Genomic DNA, 25,047 nt, shown 5'->3' with positions numbered 1-25,047 from the left:
AATAATTTTACCACGCAAGACCGCCTTGCTCGCCTCCCAAAACACCACCTCTGATACATCAGAAGCAGGGTTTTCGTTCACAAAGAAATCCCATTGTTGTTCCAGGAAATCCTTAAACTCATCGTCTTCATATAACGTGGGATTCATACGCCAACTAGTAGTCGACCCCTGGGACCCCGGCCTATCAGTAAGCTCCAGCCAGACCAAGTGGTGATCTGACAAAACACCATCTTCAATCACCACCCGTGGAATACCCGCCAGCAGAGAAGGAGCCACCAGCAGGTAGTCCAAGCGACTATGAACATCATGCACTTGAGAGTGAAAAGTGAAGTCAGATTCAGTAGGATGCAGTGTGCGCCAGACATCAATCAGACCCAGTTGGTGTAGCACAAAGTTCACCCCCTTGTGATCGCCTCCTTTCAATCGAGGCTTAGGCGGCTTGCAATCAACAAGTGGGTCTGCAGTGATGTTAAAGTCCCCACCTAGTACCAATTGGTATTCAGAAAAAGACGTCAAAGCCGCTACTAATACAGAAAAAAATCTATGAGAGTATATATTAGGTGCATAAAGAGAGCAAAACACATATTTCTTCCCCAAGAAAACTCCTGCCCAGATCACATATCGCCCCTCAGGGTCCTGTATTACCTTGTGCATAGTACAAGGATGCTTTTTATGAAAGAGGAGCGCAACACCTCGCTGTCTGGAGTTATATGAAGCAAAAACTATTTCCCCTACCCAATCCCTCTTCAGTTTAACATGTTCTGTCACGCTGAGGTGAGTCTCCTGAAGCATTAGAACATCTACTTTTAATGTCTTACAGTATTGAAGTAATTTGCTGCGCTTCACTGGGGAGTGCAAGCCATCTATATTGAAGCTGGCAATCTTAACAGAACCCACAATAGCAGTTGGTAAGAAGTAATTCCCCCCAGAGACAACAAGTCTGTGGAGCAGCAGCGCCGGCCTCCCAGCCAAACCGGCACGCCACCCACTGAATTATCATTACAGTACCGATCAGATCCAACACGATGGACCCGCTCTACCACCACCGGGCCAGCCTGCTCCGACAGGCCCAGCTCCTTCAGCAGCCATCCTTCCACCACGTGGAGAAGCTCAGAATCTTTAACTGACTCCGGGAGCCCTATCAGACAGAGATTCTTTCTGCGGGCCCTATTCTCCTGGTCCTCCACTCTCTCGAGCAGTTGGCACACTCGGGTCTCCAAGGAGTCAACCTGCCATCGGCGACCACCGCTCTGTCCTCCTGGGCCGAGACCCGTTCCTCCACCTGATGGATCTGCGCCGCATGGCCGGCCAGCACATCTTTAATTTCATCCATGGCAGCGTGCAGCTTGGCCAGTTTGTCATCTAAAAGCTGAGAGAGGTTCCGCATGGATACTTGTAGCACCTCATCCGAGGTGCGGTCCACTGGAGTCTCCGTTTGCATCCCCGCCATTTTGAGAGCCGGTGCCACGCTGTTTCTTGGGGCCTTCGGGGCTCGTGTCGGCATCCCCCACGCCGCCACCGTGATGCACGCACCAGACGCTCCCCAGCCCAGCGGGAGCGAACCCGGAAGTGCGGGAGCCGAAACGATCAAAAAAATATCGGCGGCGGCAGGCGTTAGGGGAGCCGAACGGTGCAGGGAGGACGGAGCTCCGCGTTCAGGTGTCCGATCAGGTGCTGGCCATCACGTGACCCCCCTGCCTTGTTGTTTTGATACAAATTAACATGCGTGGAGTGGAACATACCAGAGGAGTTACAGATTTGGTTGTTTATACATATGGGTTAAAGTTGGATGACAGAGTGAGGGAGTTGAGACGAGTTGCAAACTTGGTTATTAATATAGACTTATGTTTTGGATAGTATTACTGCTTTACAATGCATTTGAACACTTTTGTATATGTATGGAAAGGGTTCAGAGTTAAAATCCTGGGCAAGTAGGTGGGAAAGAAGGGGGAATTTGTTCAGAGATTAGATTAAGCGAGGTACAAATTGATTGAATTTAAGAGGGGGGAAGAGGAGAGTTAATAGGACCAGAAATGCGTTGATGAGGAGAAAGAGATTATTTAGACAGAGGAATCACTATGGAGGAGAAAGAAGATGAGTGGGTCAGTTGTCTAAATACTTTAGGTAATCTTTGTTGTTTGTTTTGAATTTTATAATAAAAGAAAAAAAGAAATACAAGTGGAAATAAAGAAGTAAATAATAAAACGGGTAAATAAATGGGGGTGTGGCCTACTGTACTTGTGTGTCTAGGGGCCTAGAAGAATTAATCCTGCCCTGAAGGCATTGCCTGCACCAGTGCAAAAATTATTCCTAACTAAGAGGAAATGGATGCACGGTCAGAGTTTATTAGCATCCCTGTGACATCCTCTAACTGCTGTGCACTTCCAGTAGTCCCTCGATATAATGGAAACTAATTTATATTAAAGGGATGGCCAGAATGAATGAGGATTTAATCTGAAATTCATCAACTCTGGTTCCACTTATCAAATCCTTTCAACCATTTTTTTTTCCTATCATTGCTTTCCAAAGATATGCTGCATATTATTAAAAGCATCATAAGAATTAATTATGAAGCTTGCGGCAGCATGTAAGGACTGCTCGAAGTAATCTCAGCCTCTGACGTGAACATTGGTTCATCCAGATGACTGAGCTGTGCGATAACATTTGAGCTTGGAATTGGATTAATTTTTTTTTTTTTCATTCATCTTCTGTATAGCACCCCCTCCTGTTAGGCCCCTCCCCTTCCCTTGCTTCTCCGAGCTCCCTTCCCTACTCCGTTTTCCTCTTCCTCTTTGATCTGTCGCCTTGAGCTTGTAAAGGTTTGTGCAACTCACAAATGGAAGATTAGCTTAGATCATATCTTTAACAGTCCATTTCTGACAAAGTGCCGGGTTTTGAAAAGCTGCCCAGATCCCCAGCTATGTCCTCGGAAGGAGAAAGTGCTGAAAACTGTTATCGGTATCTCCTGCAATGGACTCGTGGGAGAGGATGGAAGACCCTTGGTTCAGTGCACCATCCCTATTGCACTGGAACTAGAATTAGTGTGTTAATGGGGGTTGTGTGGCATTTAGTCCCTACTACAAACTGCTACACTGGTTGCCAATTGAGGCACGAATCTTATTCAAGTTCTCTTGCTTTTGCTATAAACTGGTGTGGGGAATGGCCCCCAATTATCTACTACCTCACTTCGAACTTTACACACCCACAAGGACAACCAGAAATCACAACCTCTTTGCCTACCAGAAAATCATAGGTTGCAAATATAGAACCTTTCTGGATAGAACTTTTAAATTTCAAGCTGGTAGACAGCAAACCTGGCTAGGCAACTTCATGGACAGAGCCAGGTTAACCTACGGCGCCTTTCGGAAAGAAATCAAGACCGCTCTGTTCAATAGATTTAATTCCTAGTCAAACGCCCCCCCTTTCTTTTTAAAAAGCTCTCACTCTTCATGCTGATACTACGCATCTTCACTAACGGCATTCTGTTTTCAATGACTGTTCAGTGTCACCAATTGTATTCTGTAATTCGCTGGCTTTCCAAAAGGAATTGACCCCAAAATATCCCCAAAGAAGAAAATCCAGAGAAAACCAAAAAAACTCTGTGGAGTGACGATGTTCCCAAATGGACTTTATTTGAAAGTATCAAAGTTCCAAAGGTACACTAAAATCATCCACATAAAATAATTCCATCCACATAAAAGTAAATCATCCACATAAGAGCCTTAAAGGACCTAGTCCGCTAGGGATACAGGACCCAACATGGTCCGCGTTTCGACAAAAAGTCTTCTTCAGGGGTCCCTGGGGGTCCTATAAAGATGAGTACATGGGAAAAAATTGTGTGGTGAACCGGAAGTGAGACACTGCTTGCGTTTGCATTTCTTTTGTTTTTGTTTTCTCAGCCCCTTTAATGTAACATGTTAAGATTATACTGTAACCCATTAATATCTTTTTCTTGCTAATTTGTACTCCATAATCACTGACTGTTCAGTGACACCTTCACTATTTGTACGCTGTAATTCGCTGATTGTACAGCTCTCTTCACTGTGAACCGCCTAGAAGTCGCAAGATTATGGCGGTATAGAAAAAATAAAGTTATTATTATTATTTAGCGCAAGCTAAATCCAGTAGCATGCCTTAGTAAAAGAACCCCATTCTGATCTTAGAAAAAGAAGTCTTTAATTGGTTAAAAAGCTTTGTGAAACTCTAAGGATAATTTGTTTCTTTAATTCCAGAAATAATGTATTTGTTTTTCAGCTTTTGGACTCTAGAGAGATTTGGCAATGAACCCAAAAGGTACAGCTGGCCTGCGAGACACGCTTACAGGCTTCATTTGCCTGCGACGGCTGAGTGCATTTTATGATGATGATAATTGTTGACTGAATTAATTCTACATACCAAAAAAAGGCAAAAGATTTAAACTGCCAAAAAAAAAAAAAAGAGATGAATTCAGGAAGTTAAGAAAGATGTGCGAGTGGTTTGTACAAATTAGGCAAAATGGAAGGAGAACACAGCACTGAAACGCAGAGCTGGGATTACATTAGGGACTTCTATTCCGCCTATACCTTGCAGTTCAAGGCGGATTACAAAAGAGCTAACTGGACATTTCCAGTGAAGTTACAACAGTTTTGGGGGGATTTTTTTGGTTACAAGGGAGGAGAGGTACCTGGATTAATTCCGGAAGAACTTGCAAATTGGATATTAAATTGACTGTATGTTACTGTGTGATATAACAAATAGATTACAGTTAGAGTACAAATAAGATTACGTTACATTTCAGGGATCTGAATACTTGGTTGGTGTTTTGGGGAGGAAGAGATTATTTAAGTGGAGGTTTTGGGGAGAATTTATCTAGGAGGAGGGGGAAGGGTTGGGTTAAGATATCTGGATAAATTTTTTTATTTCTTTTTGAAAAGTTTTGAAGTCGCCCGTTGCCGTCAACAGGTTGGAGGTGGAGTGGTTAAGTTTTGCTGCTTGCGTCGCCAGAAGGTTATCAAACATCTTTTTGCGCTGAGTGCCCTTGAGTGGAGGGAAGGCAAAAGGGTGATGATACTTGAGACAAAAATGATAAAAGGTATGGAAAACCTTTCATTCTCAGACAGGTTAGAAAGACTGGGGCTCTTCTCCCTGGAGAAGCGGAGACTCAGAGGAGACATGATAGAGACATACAAGATCATGAAAGGTATAGAGAAGGTGGAGAGGGACAGATTCTTCAGCCTATTGGGAACCACAAGAACAAGGGGGCACTCGGAGAAATTGAAAGGGGACAGGTTCAGAACCAACACTAGGAAATTCTTTTTCACTCAGAGGGTGGTGGACACCTGGAATGCTCTTCCGGAGGATGTGATAGGACAGAATACATTACGGGGTTTCAAGGAGGGTTTGGATAAATTCCTGAAGGACTCGGGGATTGAGGGATAAAGATAGGACTAAGAAGGTTAATAGATAGAAGGGAAAAGGGGAATGAAAGGTTTCAGACAAAAATCACTTTACAGTCATGGACCTGATGGGCCACACGGGAGTGGGCTGCTGGGCGCGATGGACCTCTGGCCTGACTCAGTGGAGGCAACTTCTTATGTTCTTAACTGAGACGCTTCTCGTGCATTTATGCCATGTAGATATTTAAATCGTATCACCTCTATCCCACCGGTCGTCCAAAGTATAATTATTGAGATCTATAAGTCTCTCCTCGTATGCTTTATGACAACTCTAGCTGTAATTACTTTTATTGGACTAAAAGATGATGCATATGAGCTTCTGAAACTATAAAGGCCTGAAACAGCCAATATGGCATTCTGAGTTTTGCACTGTAAAATGTTCGCTTTCTCCCAGAATTCTTCTGAAGCAAGTAAGGCTGAAAGCTTAGCTTGTATACTTCATTTTCACCTGTTTGTTACAGATTTCTGTGCCAGCTGAAACCCAGCAGATCTACAGTGAGTGATGGGGAGCTTTCCCTGAGGGGGAAAAGCATTTTGATTAGGTTGGCAAATTGAATTCCATTCAGGGTCAGGTTCCCAGAAGCAATTCAGGGTTTAGTCAGTCTGATGTGACAATTTTTTTGACTTTAGTAGAATGCAGGCTGCTAAAATAAGCAAATATTTTTGGGAAGTTATTTCTGTGAATCTAGTTGCTGGAGCTCTTTGCTGTACGCATTGGTGGGAGGAAAAAGCATAGAAACCAATGACTGAGGGTGCTGCAGCCTGGAACTCATCACAAATCACGACCCCCCCCCCCCCAGGGTTACCAGGCGTCCTGGGCTAGAGGGGACTGGGGGGGAGGGATTAGGGTGTTACAGGGTGGGGCTGGGTGGAACTGGGCGTGCATGGGGGCAGGTCTAGAGGTCCAGAATTTCCGATTGGAAAATCTGGCAACCCTTACCATATGGCTCCAGAAAAAGGACAGATTGAGACATCCAGGTTTTACTTCCATTGCTTTCAATAGAAGTAAAACCCGGATATCTCAAACCGTTCTCCTTTTTCTGGTAACCCTACCTCCCTGCCCCAATCTCCTACAAGCAAAAAAAGGAAAAAACAAGAGTACGGCTGATTGTAAGTTTTGAATGACCAGTCAGTATACGATTATCAAGATCAGGACAAGTAGTTTGGACTTGGGGAAACCATGTGACCTAATCAAAAGCTAGAAAACTATTCAAATTCTTGCCTGTATCTCTCCCTTCTCCTGCAACCAATCCATGTCATGTTCTCTCTCTCTCTCTCCCCCCACCAAGCCTTTCTTAAACCCAGATTTGCTAACCACGGTTACCACATCCTCTGGTAGATAATACATACATTTTACACCTCAACAGCAAATACATAATCACATTCGAAGGATATATGGGTGCTCATATTATTTCTGCCACATTATGCTTATGCTAATTGAAGAGTATGATGGAGCAACTTAACCGCACAAGCCTCGGCCAGTTATGATTTTAAAGTTTGAGGCTTGTGCAGATGAGGACGGAGCTTGCAGGAATATGAAAAGAACTCTCCGGGATGGGACGGGATGGGAAAATTAGTTCCTGTGTCATTCTCTAGTGATATGACCTAATACACTTGGAATGCTGTTTTGTATTCATCTCATAGTTGAATGAGATTCCTAACACCTGTATATCTTTTTAAATGTTCAAATGTGCCAGGAATTGGGCTCCGACCTAATCTGCCATGAATTGAATCTCAACTGACGATTAAGAAACCTGCAGCTGATGTGCTAATAGGGAAAGAGAATGGGGACTTGTATACCAGTTGCTTTGGCATTTCAAAGCTAGCATTCAAAGCGGAGGGCACTGGAGGATTAAGTGATTTGCCCAGAATCACAAGGAGCAGCACCAGGATTTGATCTCGCAACCTCTGGGTGCAGAGGCAACAACTCTACCCATGAGCCACACCGTCAGTCTGTCCCAATATGGCAATTCTTATATTCTTTTGTGAGCTGAGTATAGGATAAGCAAGCCATTGTGACATCACTGATGAGGTTGGCTCTTAGGCGTTGGTGGAATGAGGCATTATGACATCACAATCTCAGCTCTGGAATGTTGCTATTACTTGTGTAGGTACTTGGGACCTGGGTTGGCCATTGTTGGAAAAGGATTGAGGACTTGTATACTGCCTCTTTGTGACTTTGGCATTCAAAGCGGTGGGCACTGGAGTGACTTGCCCAGGGTCCCAAGGAGCAACACCAGGATTTGATATCGCAACCTCCATGGCCCCTAAGTTTAGGTTTAAGTTTAACAAAATTTTGATTAAAACGCATTATCGTAAATTCAATGCGATGTACAAAATTTAAAAACAGGGAATGACAAACAGTATTGGGGGGGGGGAGACTAAAACATGGACAAGTACACAATGACAGGAACAAAAGGAAAGAGGGAAGAATTATAGTGCCTAAGGAAAGAAAAACATAAAAGGGATAAAACAGTAGGTGACCTTGTAGCTTTTACCGTTCAAATGCATCTTTAAAAAGAAAGCATTTAAGATTTCCTTGAAATCTATCTAGATTAGTTTCTTCTCAAGTGAGCAGGCAGCGAGTTCCATAAATGAGGAGCTGTCACAGAAAAGATCGTATCCCGTCGAGTGTTGACAGAGAAGGAACTGAAAGTAAATGTTTCTCCTCAGATCTTAGTGATCTGGATTGAGCATGAGTGAGTCTTCTTTCCAGAAATGAGGGTGTTTTTGTCTTCTGAACTTTGAAGATTAGGGCCATTTTGTATGATATTCTATGGTTTATGGGTAGCCAATGAGCATTCTTTAAAAAAAAAAAAATTCTTTATTAATTTTAAAGCAATAAGTAAGTGCAAAATATAATACAATCATAACTCTTTAAAAGCACTTAAATACAAGTACAATTATAATCGATGACAAAAAGATATATCGCCCCCCCATAATTATATCCAAAAAATACATTCCAACCCGTCAATGAGCATTCTTTAAAAGCGATGTAACATGATCGAATTTCCTTTTCTTGCTAACAATTTTTATTGTATGTGTATTATATTTCCCACACAGGATTGCTGATGTTCCTAGGGAGGGTTGGGGATGCAGTTTGCATGTACATATGTCCTTTTGAAAATGTATCCCAAATCTTCACAGTATTCCGGATTATTTATATCCTTTGGCCTCAGCCACTTCACCGCTAATACAAATTTGTAGCGTGATGAATTATGTGGACCTTCATCATCGGCCGTAAATTAGTTTATTAATTCATTTTTTTTCTTCACTTAAATATCATTAAATACTCTTTCATAAATTAAAACTTTAGGACTTTTCAGCCACTTATCTTAACAGCGGGGAGAAATTGACCCGACATGTTTCGCACAAACGTGCTTTTTCAAAGATCCTCCTATAATGAAAGAAAACTTAAGAGATCAACACTTATCCCATGTTTAAACTTATTATTTATGTTTAAGAATTATATTAAATATATTATTCCTACCGTGGCTGGTACTGTCATCCAACTTACAAGCAGTTTTAGCAAGCAAGATGGTGTCTGCGTCTTTTTTTTTTCTTCTTCTTCTTTTTTTATATACAAAGTTAACAGCTGACTTTCCCTGCATATAAGTAATTGATTTGGGATACATATAAGTCATTGTTCCGGAATACCATAAGTTAAAAAACATTACATCATATTTTACTGCTATATCTTTTGAAAATATATGCATATGTGCATAATATAACCTCCAAAATGCATGCATGTCAAAGAGCAGGTGTAAATGTGTACCACAGAAAGGCAGTACATCAAATCCATGATACTATCCCTGTATTCTTGCTATGGCGCTCAAAATTGTGCATGCAAATTAGGGCACGGGCATGCAAATTAGGGAGGAGCATGCGCAGGTCAGGGACAGTTACTAAAGACGTGTGCACCGTTACAGAATTCGGGAGATTCCTGCCTAAAGTATATGCGAAGATTTTACACAAGGGTTCAGTTGGCGTAAATCCTCACACCTAAATATTGGGCACAGATACTGTAAACAGTACCCAACTCAGAGCGCTGTTCATAGAATAGCACTCGATGCTCATTTTTTTCATCACTCAAATCTGGGGGTCATTTACTGAATGTAGCCCTCTATGACTCTGTAAATGCAAGCAACGGTGGAGAAAAATGGCCTCTGTTTACTGTAGACAACTCTTACTTTTTTACCTCTTTGCGCTGCTTTGTATTGGAACAACCATATTCAGAGCCTCGGGAAAGATTTAAATGCTGCCTTAGACAGTGAAAACAAAAATTGATTTAATATTTTGATTCAGTGCTCCTATGGGTTTAAATCGGTGGTCTCAAACTCAAACCCTTTGCAGGGCCACATTTTGGATTTGACGGTACTTGGAGGGCCTCAGAAAAAATAGTTAATGTCTTATTAAAGAAATGCCAATTTTGCATGAGGTAAAACTCTTTATAGTTTATAAATCTTCCCTTTTGGCTAAGTCTTAATAATAATAATGTCTTTTATAGCTAAAAAGACATATAATCAAGAAACTGTTTTATTTTACTTTTGTGATTATAATAAACATACTGAGGGCCTCAAAATAGTACTTGGCGGGCCGCAAATTTGATACCACTGAGTTAAATCATAGGCTTGAATAGTTGGCATATTTTGTAGATGTCGTCATGATGAAGCTGTTCCATGATTGGCTGGGTTGTGGGATTGTGGGAGAAGCTTTAATGCCGAAAAGGTTTTAACACCTTATCAACTTTTTGTGTTTGAAAGCTAATTATTTTCAAGAGGCTTTTCTTAATTTGTGATGTGAGGAAATCACTTTTTTGTATGATTAGTTTGCTGATTGAAGTTTGAAGGTAAACTTATTTTTTTAAAGTTTTAACTTGCGATGTGACAGCATTAGTGTTTTAGGTTGGGCCATCTAATTATGCTTATGTGTGTTTTTTGTAACCCACGTAGGTTCCATTACCGACTGCTGGAACAATTCTCCTTGTAGAGAATTCAGGATATCCCTACTTCTATAAGACCCCGCAATAGGGATACCCCAATCAACATCCAGCATGTTAAAATCACCTATTAGTAAAACTTCCCTTTTTTTTATATATATTCTGAATGTCTACTAACTTGGTTTTTAATTATCTTCAGGAGAGAATTAAAAACCAATCTATTCAGGAAATTTGTCAAGTCTAACTAACCTTCTCAATATATCCCCGGACCCTAATGCTTCTTCTAATTATCTATCTTGTCATCTCACTGGGTGTGCCCAGACCAATTCTTTTGTAATCTGCCTAGAACCGAAAGGTATTGTCAGAATAGAAGACACTAATGTAATGTAAATCTCTGTCCACTTCCTCCGTCTGTGAAGGGGGCCTGTATATCACACCAATGTAAATATATTCACTATTCCCTCTTTCCAAATTGATTCATAATGCCTCTTCCATGCCCTGCAGGTTCTGTAATTGTGTGGCTTTAATATGTTCTTTAACATATAACACTACTCCCTCTCCTTTTCGTCCTACCCTGTCTTTCCTGAACAGATTATAGCCCGGTATAACTACATCCCAGTCATGGTTCTCTGTGAACCACGTCTCTGATCGCCACTACATTCAACTCCTCTTCTTCCATCACAGCTTCTAGATCCGGAATCTTGTTTCCCATACTTCGAGCATTGGTATATACTCTTTCCAGACATTGGCCCCTTTTCCCATCCGTCTAGAGGTATTCAGTGATTTACTTACCCGAGGGCTTATACTCACCTGGGGGTTTGATCACCCTGCCCCATCACTTCTGTAGATTAGTTAAAAGTGGGCATGGTTAGGTGGTAGATCTTGGGTTTGTTTTTGAGTTAGGCACCTGGTCCTGAGTTGGGCGCCGTCATTTAGGCCAAGAACACCCTGGCGTAAACAGGGTGAACCTAAATGTTAGAATGCGTAGCATCATTCTACAGTGTAATGGGCGCCTAACTTTCATGCTTAACTCTGGACTAGTTGGTTCCGATCTTTGCTAGGTGAGTTATATAGAATTGGATTCTTTATCTAATTTGTTTTCTACCCCATTCTCCCCAAAGAGCTCAGAACGGGTTATAGGTTAACGTATATAATATACAGTTAACAGGTTCCAATTTGCCATAGTACAGTACAAGTTTTTTTAATACAAGTTGTATCCTAATTCGACACATACTAGGGATCTAATATCAATATGCACAATATACAGTTTACAAGATAAATCTTGCACTGTAACGGTCAAATTTATCAATATGTTTTTATCATTTTATTCTTTTAGGAGAATACAGTGGGTACACTAGTAAAACGGTAGGATTAATAGTTTATCCTAATGTGAGGTTGTAATCTATTGGCCTTAGGCAAGGGAGTTAGGTGAAGAGTTATTTAGAGTACCTTAATTCCTTTAGTGCACGTTAAGGCCTTAACACCCCCTGAAGGCCCTAAGGCTGCTTCATGATATGATTTGTTTAATCTATATATATAAAATCGGAGGTATGTATGTGTGTATGTATGTGTGTGTGTATGTGCCGCGATCACGCAAAAACGGCTTGACCGATTTGAACGCAACTTGGTATGCAGATCCCTCACTACCTGGGGTGATATGTTCTGGGGGTCTCGCGGCCCACAACTCTATGTTGCTTGCTCAAGGGTGGCTTCACCCAAGAATTTATATGTTCTTGCTCCAGGAGGTGAAACTAAAAATGTTGTTTATAATCACGTTTTGTGTTAGTTGTATTGTATTCATTTTGTCAAATATTTCACATTATAATTTGAATATTGTACTTTTTATTAAGCTGTAAAACAATAATTTCATTCACCACTATAAAGTATCTTTATTTGAATCCATTTACAGTGTTATTGCTATAATTAAATACCCGTGCAACGCCGGGGCATCAGCTAGTAGATACATAAAATAGATTTCTGCGAGCAAGTTACAGTTCACCTCCAGTTCTGTAAAGATTTTTCATTCCCGTTGGATCAGTGGAGTTTTCTTTTGGTTTATGATGGATGAATAGTAACCTTGCAAAACAGAGGTTGTTTACAGTAAACTGAGGCCTTTATTCTCCACTTTTGCTGTGAATAAAAATAGGAGGACTGGGTTTTATTGCTCCTGCCTGCGTCTGTCTGTAGAAGCATTTTATAGTTTGGTGGTTTACTATAAATGGAAGCACATAATTGCCCTGGGGATATTTTCGAAGTGGTAGTTAGCACCTAACTTTTGCTTTAAAAACTTGCTCGGCTCTCCACAAGGAGGAGTATGTGCATACATTTTATTTATGTATGTAGTTATAAAACTATCCCTGGAGCACTTTGCAGTAAACACGTAATAGAAAATAATTTTAATAATTTATTTTGTAGTAGTTGAGCAAATCCTTCACTTTAATTGCTTCAAAAAATCTGTGTCAATTGATAAAGATAATTCTATCCCCATATGTTCAATTGACTTTGTTGTAATAATGAGAAGTGCCAGATGGACAACACTTGAAAATAAAATCAGCCATTTATTCAGAAAGCATATCGGTATAGGCACCTCTTTTACAGAGCCGCCGAGGGGATTTCAGGATATGCCTCCAGCCCCACTCACTCTGCTCCAGCTCTGTCCGCTCCACCTCTTGACTCCACCCCTTGGCACCCCTTAATTCCACAGCCTTCTCTTCTTCCATTTCTTCACAGCACCAACAAGCCACCTTCCCCTCTGTCAGCAGCAAGAGACGCTTTAATACAATATCTTTTGCTGCCACGGGACCAGTCTCGCAATAAGAGCTATTATTAGACTGGGCTTGTGGTAGCAGGAGATGACATCTTATCAATGTGTCTCCTTCTGCTTACAAACGGGGAGCAGAGATGTCGAGGGTGGCCCTGGAGATTTGCCATCACTCTATTGGAGATTGCAGGCCAATAACCGAGGCTTTTTTCATAAGCCCCAGCCATGTCTTCTACCAGATCTGACAGAAGTGCATGCCAAAAACTGATATATTCTAATCAACTGTTTTCCCTGGATTGATACCATGGAATATTGCTACTATTTGGGTTTTTACCAGTTATTGGAGACCTGGATTGGCCACCGTGAAGCTTGACTACAAGGCTAGATGGACCATTAGTCTGACCCAGTAGGGCTATTCTTATGTTCTTAAGTTCTTTTTTTTACCTTTGTTGTCTATCATATCAGGTTTATGTTTATGTTGCCCCAGTCTCCAATATCTGGTTTTCTATTGATTCTCTTGCCATGGTCTCCTTGTCCATTTGACATTTCTTCTTTCTCCATGTGCACGATTCACCTTCCCTGGGCTTTCCTATCTGCCCTGTCCAGCACCGCCCCTGTCCTCCCACCATATACACCATCTCCACTGTCTCTGTCTTTATTCTTGCCCTGCCTAGCATTGCTATGTCCTCCTCATGTGACCAGCATCATACCTCTGTGTCTCTTATCTCTCCTTATGTACAGATTCTCCCCTTGCTTTTTCCAAATTCTCTCACACTGCCTCCTCCCTCCTTCCAGGGCAAACATGTCTACCTCTCTTCCTCCACTCCCTAGGCCAGCATGTCTTGTCTCTGTCTTTTCCTACCCCTGGGGTCAGCATGTCTCCCTCTCTCTTCCCTTTTTCCTGACCCACCTCTCTATCTCCTCCACTTTCCCTCATTTTTTAATCTCCTACATCTCAAAAGATTTTCATCGTATTTCACATCTTCACTCCATCCCTCCTCTCTTCACTATTCGTTCTTTCGCTCCCTCTATTGTAATTTAGTAGAAGGTAAAATAATTACCATACTGAGATAGGGAGAAGAGAGCAGTAGCTAGGGTGATGCTAAGAGTGAAAATGGAGCATGGAGAAGAAGGAGGAAAAAGCAGGTTTGGCTTGGGGCAGAACTGGGCTCCAGAGATAGAATCAAGAAGCTGTTGAATGTCCTCCTGAATCTGGCATCATTTCTTCCCTCTTCCACAGTCCAGACTCCAGCCATCTCTCACTCCTATTGCTCTGTTGCCCCTCCCCAGTCCAATCATCTCTTACCACCTCCAAACCTTCCTTAATCACCAGCAGTGGCAGCATTCCACGCAGGCTGTGTCCAGCCAACCCATGGGGCCTGTCCTCTGCCTGATCCCACCCACCAGCAAGTTTTGCATCAGAAAGGCATTTTCAGATACTGGTTTACTCCAGGTGGGAACAATGATGTCAAATTTCTTCTCCTTTTAGATCCCAGGAATGTCCTCTGTGTCCCCTCCTGTTTCTCAGGACCAGAGTCCTCTGGGTTGTTTGGTTTGTTTGTTTTTTTTAAATCTTAGTTTCTTCCACTGTTTCACTCTTCTTCTCAGAAGTAGTAGTGAGATGGTTCTCAGTTCTAGCTTACTCCTCTGAGTAAACGTAGAAGCCTCAGGATTCCTGTCACTACTCACCACTTCATTACTCCTTATGTCACAACTACTGGGCTAGCCTAAGTCCTTGACCCCTTAGAAACTTGGTACAGCGGCTGTGGTATCACAGATAAGAGCCCTTCCCCTTAGTGTTATAATGGCGAAGGAAGCAGAAGTTAAATAATTCAAATAGGTCTGGGGCTTTATATCAATCAGTTTCTTTGCAAAAGGGATCTCATCCCACTATTACTTCAGAGGCAGAAGAATGGGTGAGACACAGGTACTACCAATTTCTTGGCCCCTACAGCATTAGCACAAGGGAGGGGGTCAGGAATAGAGCTTGATTTATATCAAGAGTCTCAAAGTCCCTCCTTGAGGGCCGTAATCCAGTCAGGTTTTCAAGATTACCCCAATGAATATGCATGAGATCTATGTGCATGCACTGCTTTCAATGCATATTCATTGGGGAAATCCTGAAAACCCAACTGGAGGGACTTTGAGATCCCTGGTTTATATGCTCCTACCAAGTAAAAAGATGTTCCATAAGAACATAAGCAGTGCCTCTGCCGGGTCAGACCAGAGGTCCATCATGCCCAGCAGTCCGCTCACGCGGCGGCCCATCAGGTCCAGGACCTGTATTATAGTACTCTATCTATACCAGGAGTGTGAAGAAAAAGCTCCTGGGGAAGAGAGAAGAAAGAAGGAGAAAGGGTATGCTAGAAGGGATTGGGGGGGTAAGAAAGATAGGGGAAGATATGAGGAAAGAAATACAAGAGGGAGAGAAGGTGGAGGGATGAGATGTAAAGAAAAGGGAGGATAACAATAATTGTTGAATGGGAAAGGTGTTGGACTGGAAGGAGTGACCTGGGCATCGTCCCTTTATAGCATACCTGTAAGTGATCTATTACTCTAGTCTAAAGCATTTTGTACTGTATAGTAACCCTCTAATTGTACCCTTCAATCCCTTTCTCCTTCAGGAACTCGTCCAATCCCATTTTGAAACCCAAAATCATACTCTGCTCTACCATCTCTTCTGAAAGCGCATCCAGGTGTCCACCACCCTCTGAGTGAAGAAGAACTTCCTAGCATTTGTTCTGAATCTGTCTCCCTTCAATTTCTTCAAGTGCCCTCTTGCTTTTGTTGCCCCCGCCAGTCTGAAGAATCTGTCCCTCTCTACCTTCATGAGCTTGTAAGTTTCTATCATATCCCCTCTTAAGTCTCCGCTTTTCCAGAGAAAAGAGCCCCAGTTTCTCCAGCCTCTCAGCATATGAAAGGTTTCCAATGCCCTTTATCATTTTTGTTGCTCTTCTCTGGACCCTCTCGAGTATCGCCATATCCTTCTTAAGGTACGGCGACCAGTACTGAACGCAGTACTCCAGAAGCGGTCGCACCATCGCCCTATACAGCGGGAGGATAACCTCCTTGGTTCTGGTTGTGATAATGCCCAAAATTCTGTTCGCCGCCTTTGAGGCTGCTGCGCATTGTGCCGCCGGTTTCATTGTTTTATCCACCAAAACCCCCAAGTCCTTTTCTAGGTTGCCTTCCCCCAATATCATCCCCCCCCCCCCCCATCATGTAGTTGTACATCGGGTTTCCTTTCCCTATGTGCATGACTTTACATTTCTCTACATTGAAGCTCATCTGCCTTTTATTTGCCCACTCACTCAGTTTGTTCAGGTCCCTTTGAAGTTCTTTACATTCCTCAACAGATCTAACCTTACCGGAGAGTTTTGTGTCGTCTGCAAATTTTAGAACTTCGCACCTCGTCCCTGTTTCCAGGTCATTAATAAATATGTTGAACAGCAGTGGTCCCAGCACTGACCCTTGCGGGACACCACACGTGACCCCTTTCCAGTCGGAATAGTGTCCCTTTACTCCTACCCTCTGTTTCCTGTCCGCCAGCCAGTTTCTGATCCATCTGTGTATGTCCCCTTCCACCCCATGGTTCCACAGTTTCCTTAGTAGGCGCTCGTGAGGTACCTTGTCAAAGGCTTTCTGGAAGTCCAGGTATACTATGTCTATGGGGTCACCTTTGTCCAATTGTTCGCTTATCCCCTCAAAGAAGTGCAGTAGGTTAGTTTGGCATGATCTTCCACTACATAAACCATGCTGGCTTGTTCTCATCAGCTTATTTTTTTTATATGCTCATTGATACTGTTCTTGATTAATGATTCGGCCATTTTCCCCGAAACTGAGGTTAAGCTGACCGGTCTATAATTCCCTGGGTCGCCTCTGGATCCTTTCTTAATGATAGGTGTAACATTCGCTATTCTCCAGTCTTCCGGGATTACCCCTGTTTTCAAGGATAGGTTGCAAATCTGCTTTAGTAACTCCACTATTTCATCTCTAAGCTCTTTTAGTATTCTCGGGTGGATTCCGTCTGTTTTCCACATGTTAACCGCACTGATCTGCAAGGTATTGCGGTATATAAATACATTTTTATGTTATGTTATTGGGGGGGAGGTGTTCAGCCAGGGGGCCCAGATCTGCTAGCCCAGGAGAACTGGGCCGTGGGAATAATGCTGCTGGCAAGGTTAAAACAGGATTCAGCAACCTGCAGTACTGAGATCTTGCAGGCTGCTAAATTCAACAGTTAATCAAGGAGCTGAGCTCCGGACACATCACCTGCTAATATTTGTAAAATGATGTCAGTGACAGGACTTAGAAAACTAAAGACACATTTTTTTTTTGTTCCAGCCTTTGCTGTCTGTTGATTCACTGTTAAGTTTGCATACTGCTTCTGAATGCTATTTTTGTATTTTGTGTACAGGGTTGTCGATTCTTTTTGTTTTCTAGACTTTCATTAGGTGTGTTTAATTGTAACCTACTAGAGTGGGATAAAAAAAAATCTTAAATAAGACCACCTTACTCTGGAACTGAGTCAGTCATCAAGAGGTTTTATTTTTTGTGCATTGGTGGCTTCTGAACGGGGAGGAGAGTCTCTTTCAAGCCTGGAGCAAAAAGAACCTTCCTGCAGGTCCTACTTTCTGAGGGAAGGAGGGCACTGCTACTTCCCTCTCTCTCTGCTCTCTCTCCCCCCCCCCCCCCCATGCAGTTTTTGCATTAAATTCCACAGCTTTGTTTTTGCAGGATCTCAGCTGGGGGAAAGGGCTACAGTTTGATTTCCCCATCTGTGGGCTACAGAAAGATTATGGAGCAGGGCTTGTTTACCTCTTTAAGGCGGCGATCAGCAGAGCATCCAGCTTTTTTTTAATGAGGCATAAAGTGTAAAATCAGAAGCAGAGCATCCGTCACTGCAGTGGTATCACTAATCGCAAATAAGGATGTTAGCAGTGTGAAGGGTAACGAAAGACAGGCAAAATGCTTTTAGGTAAGTAAATTCTATTTTGCCATCTAGAAAAATAATGCTGCAATGTTTTTAACCAAGCAAATAGTTCCAGCAGGCTGTCCTGTCTGTTGTACCTTACGGCAGGAACTTTAAAACGGTTTTGCAGAGAAGCTGTCGTTCCTTTTTTTATTTCAGGAGAATAGGTGATAGTTACAACTGCTTGTGTTGTGGGGTTTTTTTAGTCTCGGTTTATTTCTTGAATGTTGTAAGGAACAAAGAACATAACCATGGCTATACATGCAACATGAACACATAAGAGTAATGCATCATACATTAGAGACGGAGTGATCTAGGCAAGAACTAGGTTTCAACTTCAAATATGCTTTAAGAGCAGACCATTTTTCTGTGAAAGAGATTGAAATTTTTAGGACTGAAAATATAAGCTCTCGGTGCCTGGGTACTGATTTGCTAGATCCTGGAGTTTTGCCTAGCCGAGAAGTTCCGTCTGCAACGAATGTGGTCTGAAAGGGCAGTAGTGCGAGTATTTTAGGAAGAGCATAAAATCTGGAAAGGACAGAGACCAGTCTGACCCGTCGGTAGGGCTTCTCAGATACCACACTGGTTAGGTATGTCCGGTGAAAGCCTTCTGCCAGTTCCTGAATGCATCTTATACGTCTTTAGAAGCTATGAAATTACCGTGACCCCAAAAGCAGTTGTCGATGCTATGAAATCTCATTGGAAATGGTTAAATATTAGGATCTGAAAATAAAAAAATGTGTCAGATTAGACGCTGATGGAAAATGCATTGGGTGTTACAATAAGAAGAGAATATGTTAATTGCTTGGGTATAGACCTTATCAAGTAACCGCTTGTCTTTTAGGGGGGGATTTGTATAGAACAGTCAGTTGATTGTGTGGTTGGGGTCTTTTCAGGCAAGTTGTACAGTGTACAGAGGATCCCCTGTTATCTGGGAGATTTTAAGCCTAATGACAAGATCTTCAGTGAACTAAAACTGAAGATTTGTTCTCCCCTCCCCCCTTATCTATAAAGGCATTTATGAACCATTCAGTTTGCATTTTGGTGTTTTGTTGTTTTTTTTTCCACAGGGTTGTGGCAAGGGGAACAAAGTGCTTACTTTAATTTTTCTTTTCTCCTTTCATTTACTTCCCACTAATCCCCTGAATTTGGTTAAATGCAGAGTATCTCTCTACAAAAAGTAAAAAGATATCCGACTCTTAATACAACACAGGCAAAAAGTTCAGAACTGCAAGGATGGTTCTAAGCAGTCAGGACAAGGCAGACCAGCCTCCAAGGTTTCTATTGCCAGATGGATTCACATAGCAATTTTGTCTACTTACATTGGCTGTGACAAACAGCCACCTATTTCTCTCAAATCTCATTCAACCAGAAGTATGGTTTATGGTTTATTAATTTTGTTATACCACGGAGCCCCAGGCCATTCCACCCAAAGAGATTTGTAGAGCAGCTATTGGTCTACCCTCCATACATTTACAAGGTTCTATAGAGTAGATGTAGTGGCTTGGGAGGACGCTGCTTTCGGATCATTGGTCTTGCAGGTAGGCTCATCTGTTCTACCGTAGACACTGCTTTAGTACATCACCTAACATACAGACTCCTGTATTTATGAATAAAAGATTAGGTTCTTATCAGGATATTCTTCTTTCTATTAATGCACACAGGTGTCTGTATGGCCCGCCCTGTGGGTTTTGCAACTCGCCTGCATTCTGCCTCAGACAACTCTATAGTCTGAAACTGGAGTTCTTCTGTCAGCTGGTTGACCATGTATGAACAAATTACTAATAAAGTATTGAGTTTGTTGAGCTTTGGAGCAAGACATGACATATTGGATATCATTGGCATAACAGAAACATGGTGGAATGAAGAAAACAAATGGGACACAGTACTACAGGGATACAAACTGTATAGAAGAGATCGAGTAGGGCAGAAAGGTGGAGGTATTGCTCTATATGTTAAGGAGGGAATAGATTCTGTTGAAATGGTTACAACAGAAATGAAAGAGAAGCTTGAGTCACTCTGGATCAAAATTCCTGGTCAATATGGTGCAGATACGAAAATTGGCCTTTACTATCGTCCCCCAGGACAGGCGGAGGAAACTGACTCAGAAATGATGGAGGAAATCAAACAAGAATGCAAGACGGGCAATGTAATTATATTGGGAGACTTCAATTTCCCAGGGATAGACTGGAAACTAGCAACCTCCAACTGCGGCAAGGAGGCCAAGTTCCTGGAGGTGCTAGGGGATTGCTTCCTGGAACAAATGGTAAAAGAGCCGACAAGAGGCAACGCCACCTTGGACTTGGTCCTAAATGGCCTAACGGGACCGATAACAGAAGTGGAAGTCGTGGTTCCACTGGGAACGAGTGATCACAATGTAATCAACTTTAAACTTGACATCGGGAAAGGGAAACATGCCAAAACCTTAACCACCACCTTAAACTTTAAAAAGGGTAAATACGATTGCATGAGGGCCATGGTAGAAAAAACGACTAGAGAAGATGGTGGACAAACTTGAAACGGTAGATCAGGCATGGTCCCTACTGAAAAATACTATCACAGAAGCACAAGATCTCTACATTCCGAGGATTTCCAAAGATCGGAGAACAAAGAGCAAAAGAGAACCGGCATGGCTTACCATACAGGTGAAGGAAGCCATAAAAGAAAAGAAGGACTCTTTCAAAAATGGAAATGCATAAAGACAACCGAAGCCTGGAACAAACATAAAGATGATCAGAAGAAATGTCACAAGGCGGTGAGGGATGCCAAACAGGATTATGAGGAAAAAAATAGCCCAGGAGGCCAAAAACTTCAAGCCCTTCTTTAGATACGTGAAAGGGAAAAAACCTGCAAAAGAGGCAGTGGGACCCCTGGACGACCAGGGAAGAAAAGGGTACATCAAGGAAGATAAACAAATCGCAGACAAACTAAATTCCTTCTTTGCGTCTGTCTTTACGAAGGAAGACACCTCAACAATACCTGAAGCGGAGAAAGTGTTTCCAGGAGAAATAGAGGACAGCCTCACCACAGTTGAAGTGGACTTAGACCAGATATACTATCAGATCGACAAACTTAAAAGTGACAAATCCCCTGGACCGGATGGAATTCACCCGAGAGTCTTAAAGGAATTGAAGGTTGAAATCGGAGAGTTATTGCACAAACTTGCAAACCTGACAATCAGAACTGGACAGATACCGGACGACTGTAGGATAGCGAACGTCACGCCAATTTTCAAAAAAGGATCGAGAGGGGAACCGGGCAACTATAGGCCTGTGAGTCTTACGTCGGTTCCCGGCAAGATGGTTGAAGCACTGATCAAGGATAGCATAGTCCGGCACTTGGACGCACACGACTTGATGAAACCCAGTCAACATGGATTCAGGAAAGGGAAATCATGTTTGACGAATTTACTCCAATTTTTTGAGACCGTAAACGAGCAAATTGATAGTGGGAAGCCTGTGGACATAATATACTTGGACTTCCAGAAAGCGTTCGACAAAGTTCCACACGAAAGACTTCTCAGGAAACTACAAAGCCATGGCATAGAAGGAGATATACAAAGATGGATAGGCAAATGGCTGGAAAACCGAAAGCAGAGAGTGGGCATAAATGGGAAGTTCTCCGACTGGGAGAAAGTGACTAGTGGTGTACCCCAGGGCTCGGTACTTGGGCCGATCCTTTTTAATATTTATATCAATGACCTGGAGGAAGGAATATCCAGTGAGATCATCAAGTTTGCAGACGATACAAAACTATGCCGGGAAATCAGATCGCAGGAGGATAGAGAGAAACTCCAGAGCGACTTGTGTCGGTTAGAAACATGGGCGGAGAAATGGCAGATGAAGTTCAATGTGGAGAAATGCAAGGTAATGCATTTAGGCAATAAAAATAAGGAATACGAGTATACAATGTCAGGTGCAACTCTGGGGAAGAGTGAACAAGAAAGGGACCTGGGTGTACTGATAGATAGGACCCTGAAGCCGTCGGCACAATGCGCGGCAGCGGCAAAGAAGGCAAATAGAATGTTGGGCATGATAAAGAAAGGAATCTCGAGCAGATCGGAGAAAGTTATAATGCCGCTTTATAGGGCAATGGTCAGACCACACTTGGAATACTGCGTCCAACATTGGTCTCCCTACCTAAAAAAGGATATAAAACTACTGGAGAGGGTGCAGAGACGAGCAACAAAACTGGTGAAGGGTATGGAGAGACTGGAATATGAGGATAGACTTATAACACTAGGATTGTTCTCCCTTGAGAAAAGGAGAATGCGAGGGGATATGATCGAGACCTTCAAAATACTGAAAGGAATCGACAAAATAGAGCAGAGAAGATTATTTACACTGTCCAATTTGACACGGACTAGAGGACATGGAATGAAGCTAAGGGGGGACAGGTTCAGGACTAATGTCAGGAAGTTCTGCTTCACTCAGAGAGTGGTTGACACCTGGAATGCCCTCCCAGAGGAGATTATTGCGGAATCGACCGTCCTAGGCTTCAAGAGCAAACTAGATGCATATCTCCTTAAGAGAGGCATATAAAGATATGGTGGACTATAAATTACGCCAGGTGTACACCTGGCGGGGCCTCCGCGTGTGCGGATCGCCGGACTTGATGGACCGAAGGTCTGATCCGGAGATGGCAGTTCTTATGTTCTTATGTTCTTATGTGTTAGTGCTAGTTGCACACAGCAGATTGGTTCATTAATACATATATGTTGCAAGTGCATGCTAATTATTGTCCTTTTTCATGAGTTACAGAGCAAAACAAAAAGAATGATATCTCCGGGGAAGTTCCCCTTGCCCCTCCTTCTCTCTTCTTCTGTTACAATGGAGATCGATTGCTTTGGTACAAACTGAAGAGGGCACTATACTCCACTGGTGAAGCAAGGGGAGCTGAAAGATCTGATTGGCATCCTTCTGCAAGCAGTTTGTGAGCACAGATTGATCATCTAACATATAGACCCCTGTGTGTATTAACAGAAAGAAGATTATCAAGGTAAGAACTTAATCTTTCTCTGCACAGAATATGATCAGAACTGCTTATTTGCAGCTGATCCAGTATCAATTGCATGCAGCTCCTCCATATTCTCTGCCACAGATTTTAATGTCAATAGAACACTATTTCACTAGGTTGATATACTCTGCTTCAGCGACCTTATAAACTAGTTTACTTCACTGGGAAGGTCATTTCAAATCAACTTCAGTTTGTGATAGCTGGAGTCCATGAGAGAGTACGAGATTGAGATTTTGACCTGTGAAAACCTATCCAGGCCCCATCTCAAAATGTTGCTTTTATATTAGTTGTAATATCAGTCACATAGATGAGACTAGCTTAGTAGAGATTAACCTCTGCCAAAATGCTTGAAACTAAGCAATAAATATTCTCACCAATTTGTTTTATCAATGTTCTCCCTCATTGTCAAAATTACTGAATACATGCACCAGTTTTCATCAAAGTGGTGTTGGTGAAAAGTTTCCAAGTTAAGGCCTGCATGAGGACAAATCTGATCCCCATCCCCTCCTATCCCAATTCACTTCCAATTCATCCCTTCCCAACCCCATTAATCTATTCTCTCTCATCCCCATGGTAGTAATGACTTTATTGCCCCATCCTCGTGGATTCCCATGGATTTCTGTGGGCTTCCTGTTGTCATCCCCATTGTTTTGGTTTGCCCTTGTATTTCTGACTGCAGAGCCTCCTGTCTGTTTGCTCTGTCATCCCCACACATACCTCAGCTCTGGAATGAAAGGGCATAGGATTAAGGTGAAAGTGGAGAGAGTCATGACCAAAGGGTGGAACGGATTCATAGAGGTGATAGTGGAAATGAAGACTATCTGAATTCAAAAAAGCTTGGGTCAAGCACAGAGGATCTGTATGGAAGAGAAAGGGATTATAGATGGTATGGATTGGCAGACAAGAGAGGCCATATAATCTTTATCTGCAAACATTTTTTATGATTTTATTTTTGCAATGAGGTGGGCAGTGGCACTCCGTGTTATGTTATGTTATGTTATGTTATGTGTGGTCTTATATCCCGCGAAAATCCTCACCAGGTGAATTCAAGGCGGGTTACATTTTAGAAGGGTTTTGTTACTTAGTGGTAGTTACAATATGGATGCAACATGAAGATACAATATGGGTACAGTATATCGGGGAGGGGGGGGGTCCAGTTTGGTTGATTTACAGCAGAGGTCTCAAACTCAAAAGCCTTTGCAGGGCCACATTTTGGATTTGTAGGTACTTGGAAGGGCCACAGAAACAATAGTTAATGTCTTATTAAAGAAATGAGAACTTTGCATGAGGTAGAACTCGTTACAGTTTATAAATCTTTCCTTAATTGCTTCTGATAATTTGAGCTATACATAGCTGAAAGCAGTGCAACATGCAGAAAGTGAAGTTTAGATAGTTTTTCATTGCTTTCAGCTGTGTATAGCTGAAATTATCAGAAGCAATTAAAGAAAGATATATAAACTAACGAGTTTTACCTCGTGAAAAATTATGATTGAGATTCTAAAGTATCAATTGCAAGAGACAAGATTTTGGTGTAGTCCTCTAGGCTTTTTTTGTGGAGGGGAGAATCAATATCCGAATTGCGCCTGGAAAACTTGTGCCTTAAGTATCCAGTGGTCGCATCCGCAACCGCCTTCAGCTCTCACTTCCTTCAGCAACGGACACAACCGCCATCTTATATCAAGTAGTTACCGCCAGGAGAGGTGCCAAATTTCACTCACACGCACAAGCTGCACTGCCTCCAATGGTTACCTTACGTTCTGGAATGTTGCCCACCTCACTGTTGTAACCTCACGCAAGCGCTTTCCTGCGTCTGTACGCGATTGTCTTCTCCACTTCACCTCACAATCGCGTACAGACGCAGCAAAGCACGTGCGTGAGGTTACAGCAGTGAGGCGGACAACGTTCTAGAACAATGGTAACATAC

At 42.4% G+C, this 25,047-nt stretch overlaps 1 protein-coding gene across 4 annotated transcripts in view; it reads left to right on the top strand.

The window, feature by feature from the left end:
* The window catches only part of C13H17orf113 (chromosome 13 C17orf113 homolog), a 133,854-nt gene that overhangs the window by 14,925 nt on the left and 93,882 nt on the right, over nt 1-25,047 (top strand). Inside the window, exon 1 of one of the 4 annotated variants that reach the window (XM_033918121.1) lies at nt 17,872-18,113. The exons of the other annotated variants lie outside the window; for them this stretch is intronic. Within the exon in view, the coding sequence (XP_033774012.1) occupies nt 18,104-18,113 (10 nt within the window). The 5' untranslated portion in view covers nt 17,872-18,103. Of the gene's footprint in view, nt 1-17,871; nt 18,114-25,047 lie in introns of those variants that run through there. 4 annotated transcript variants of the gene reach the window in all.

This window comes from Geotrypetes seraphini, chromosome 13, assembly GCF_902459505.1.
Source record: "Geotrypetes seraphini chromosome 13, aGeoSer1.1, whole genome shotgun sequence".
In the NCBI taxonomy this organism is placed as follows: Eukaryota; Metazoa; Chordata; class Amphibia; order Gymnophiona; family Dermophiidae; genus Geotrypetes; species Geotrypetes seraphini.
The sequence above is the reverse complement of the archived record's forward strand: the minus strand, read 5'-3'. Positions and strand labels throughout refer to the sequence as shown.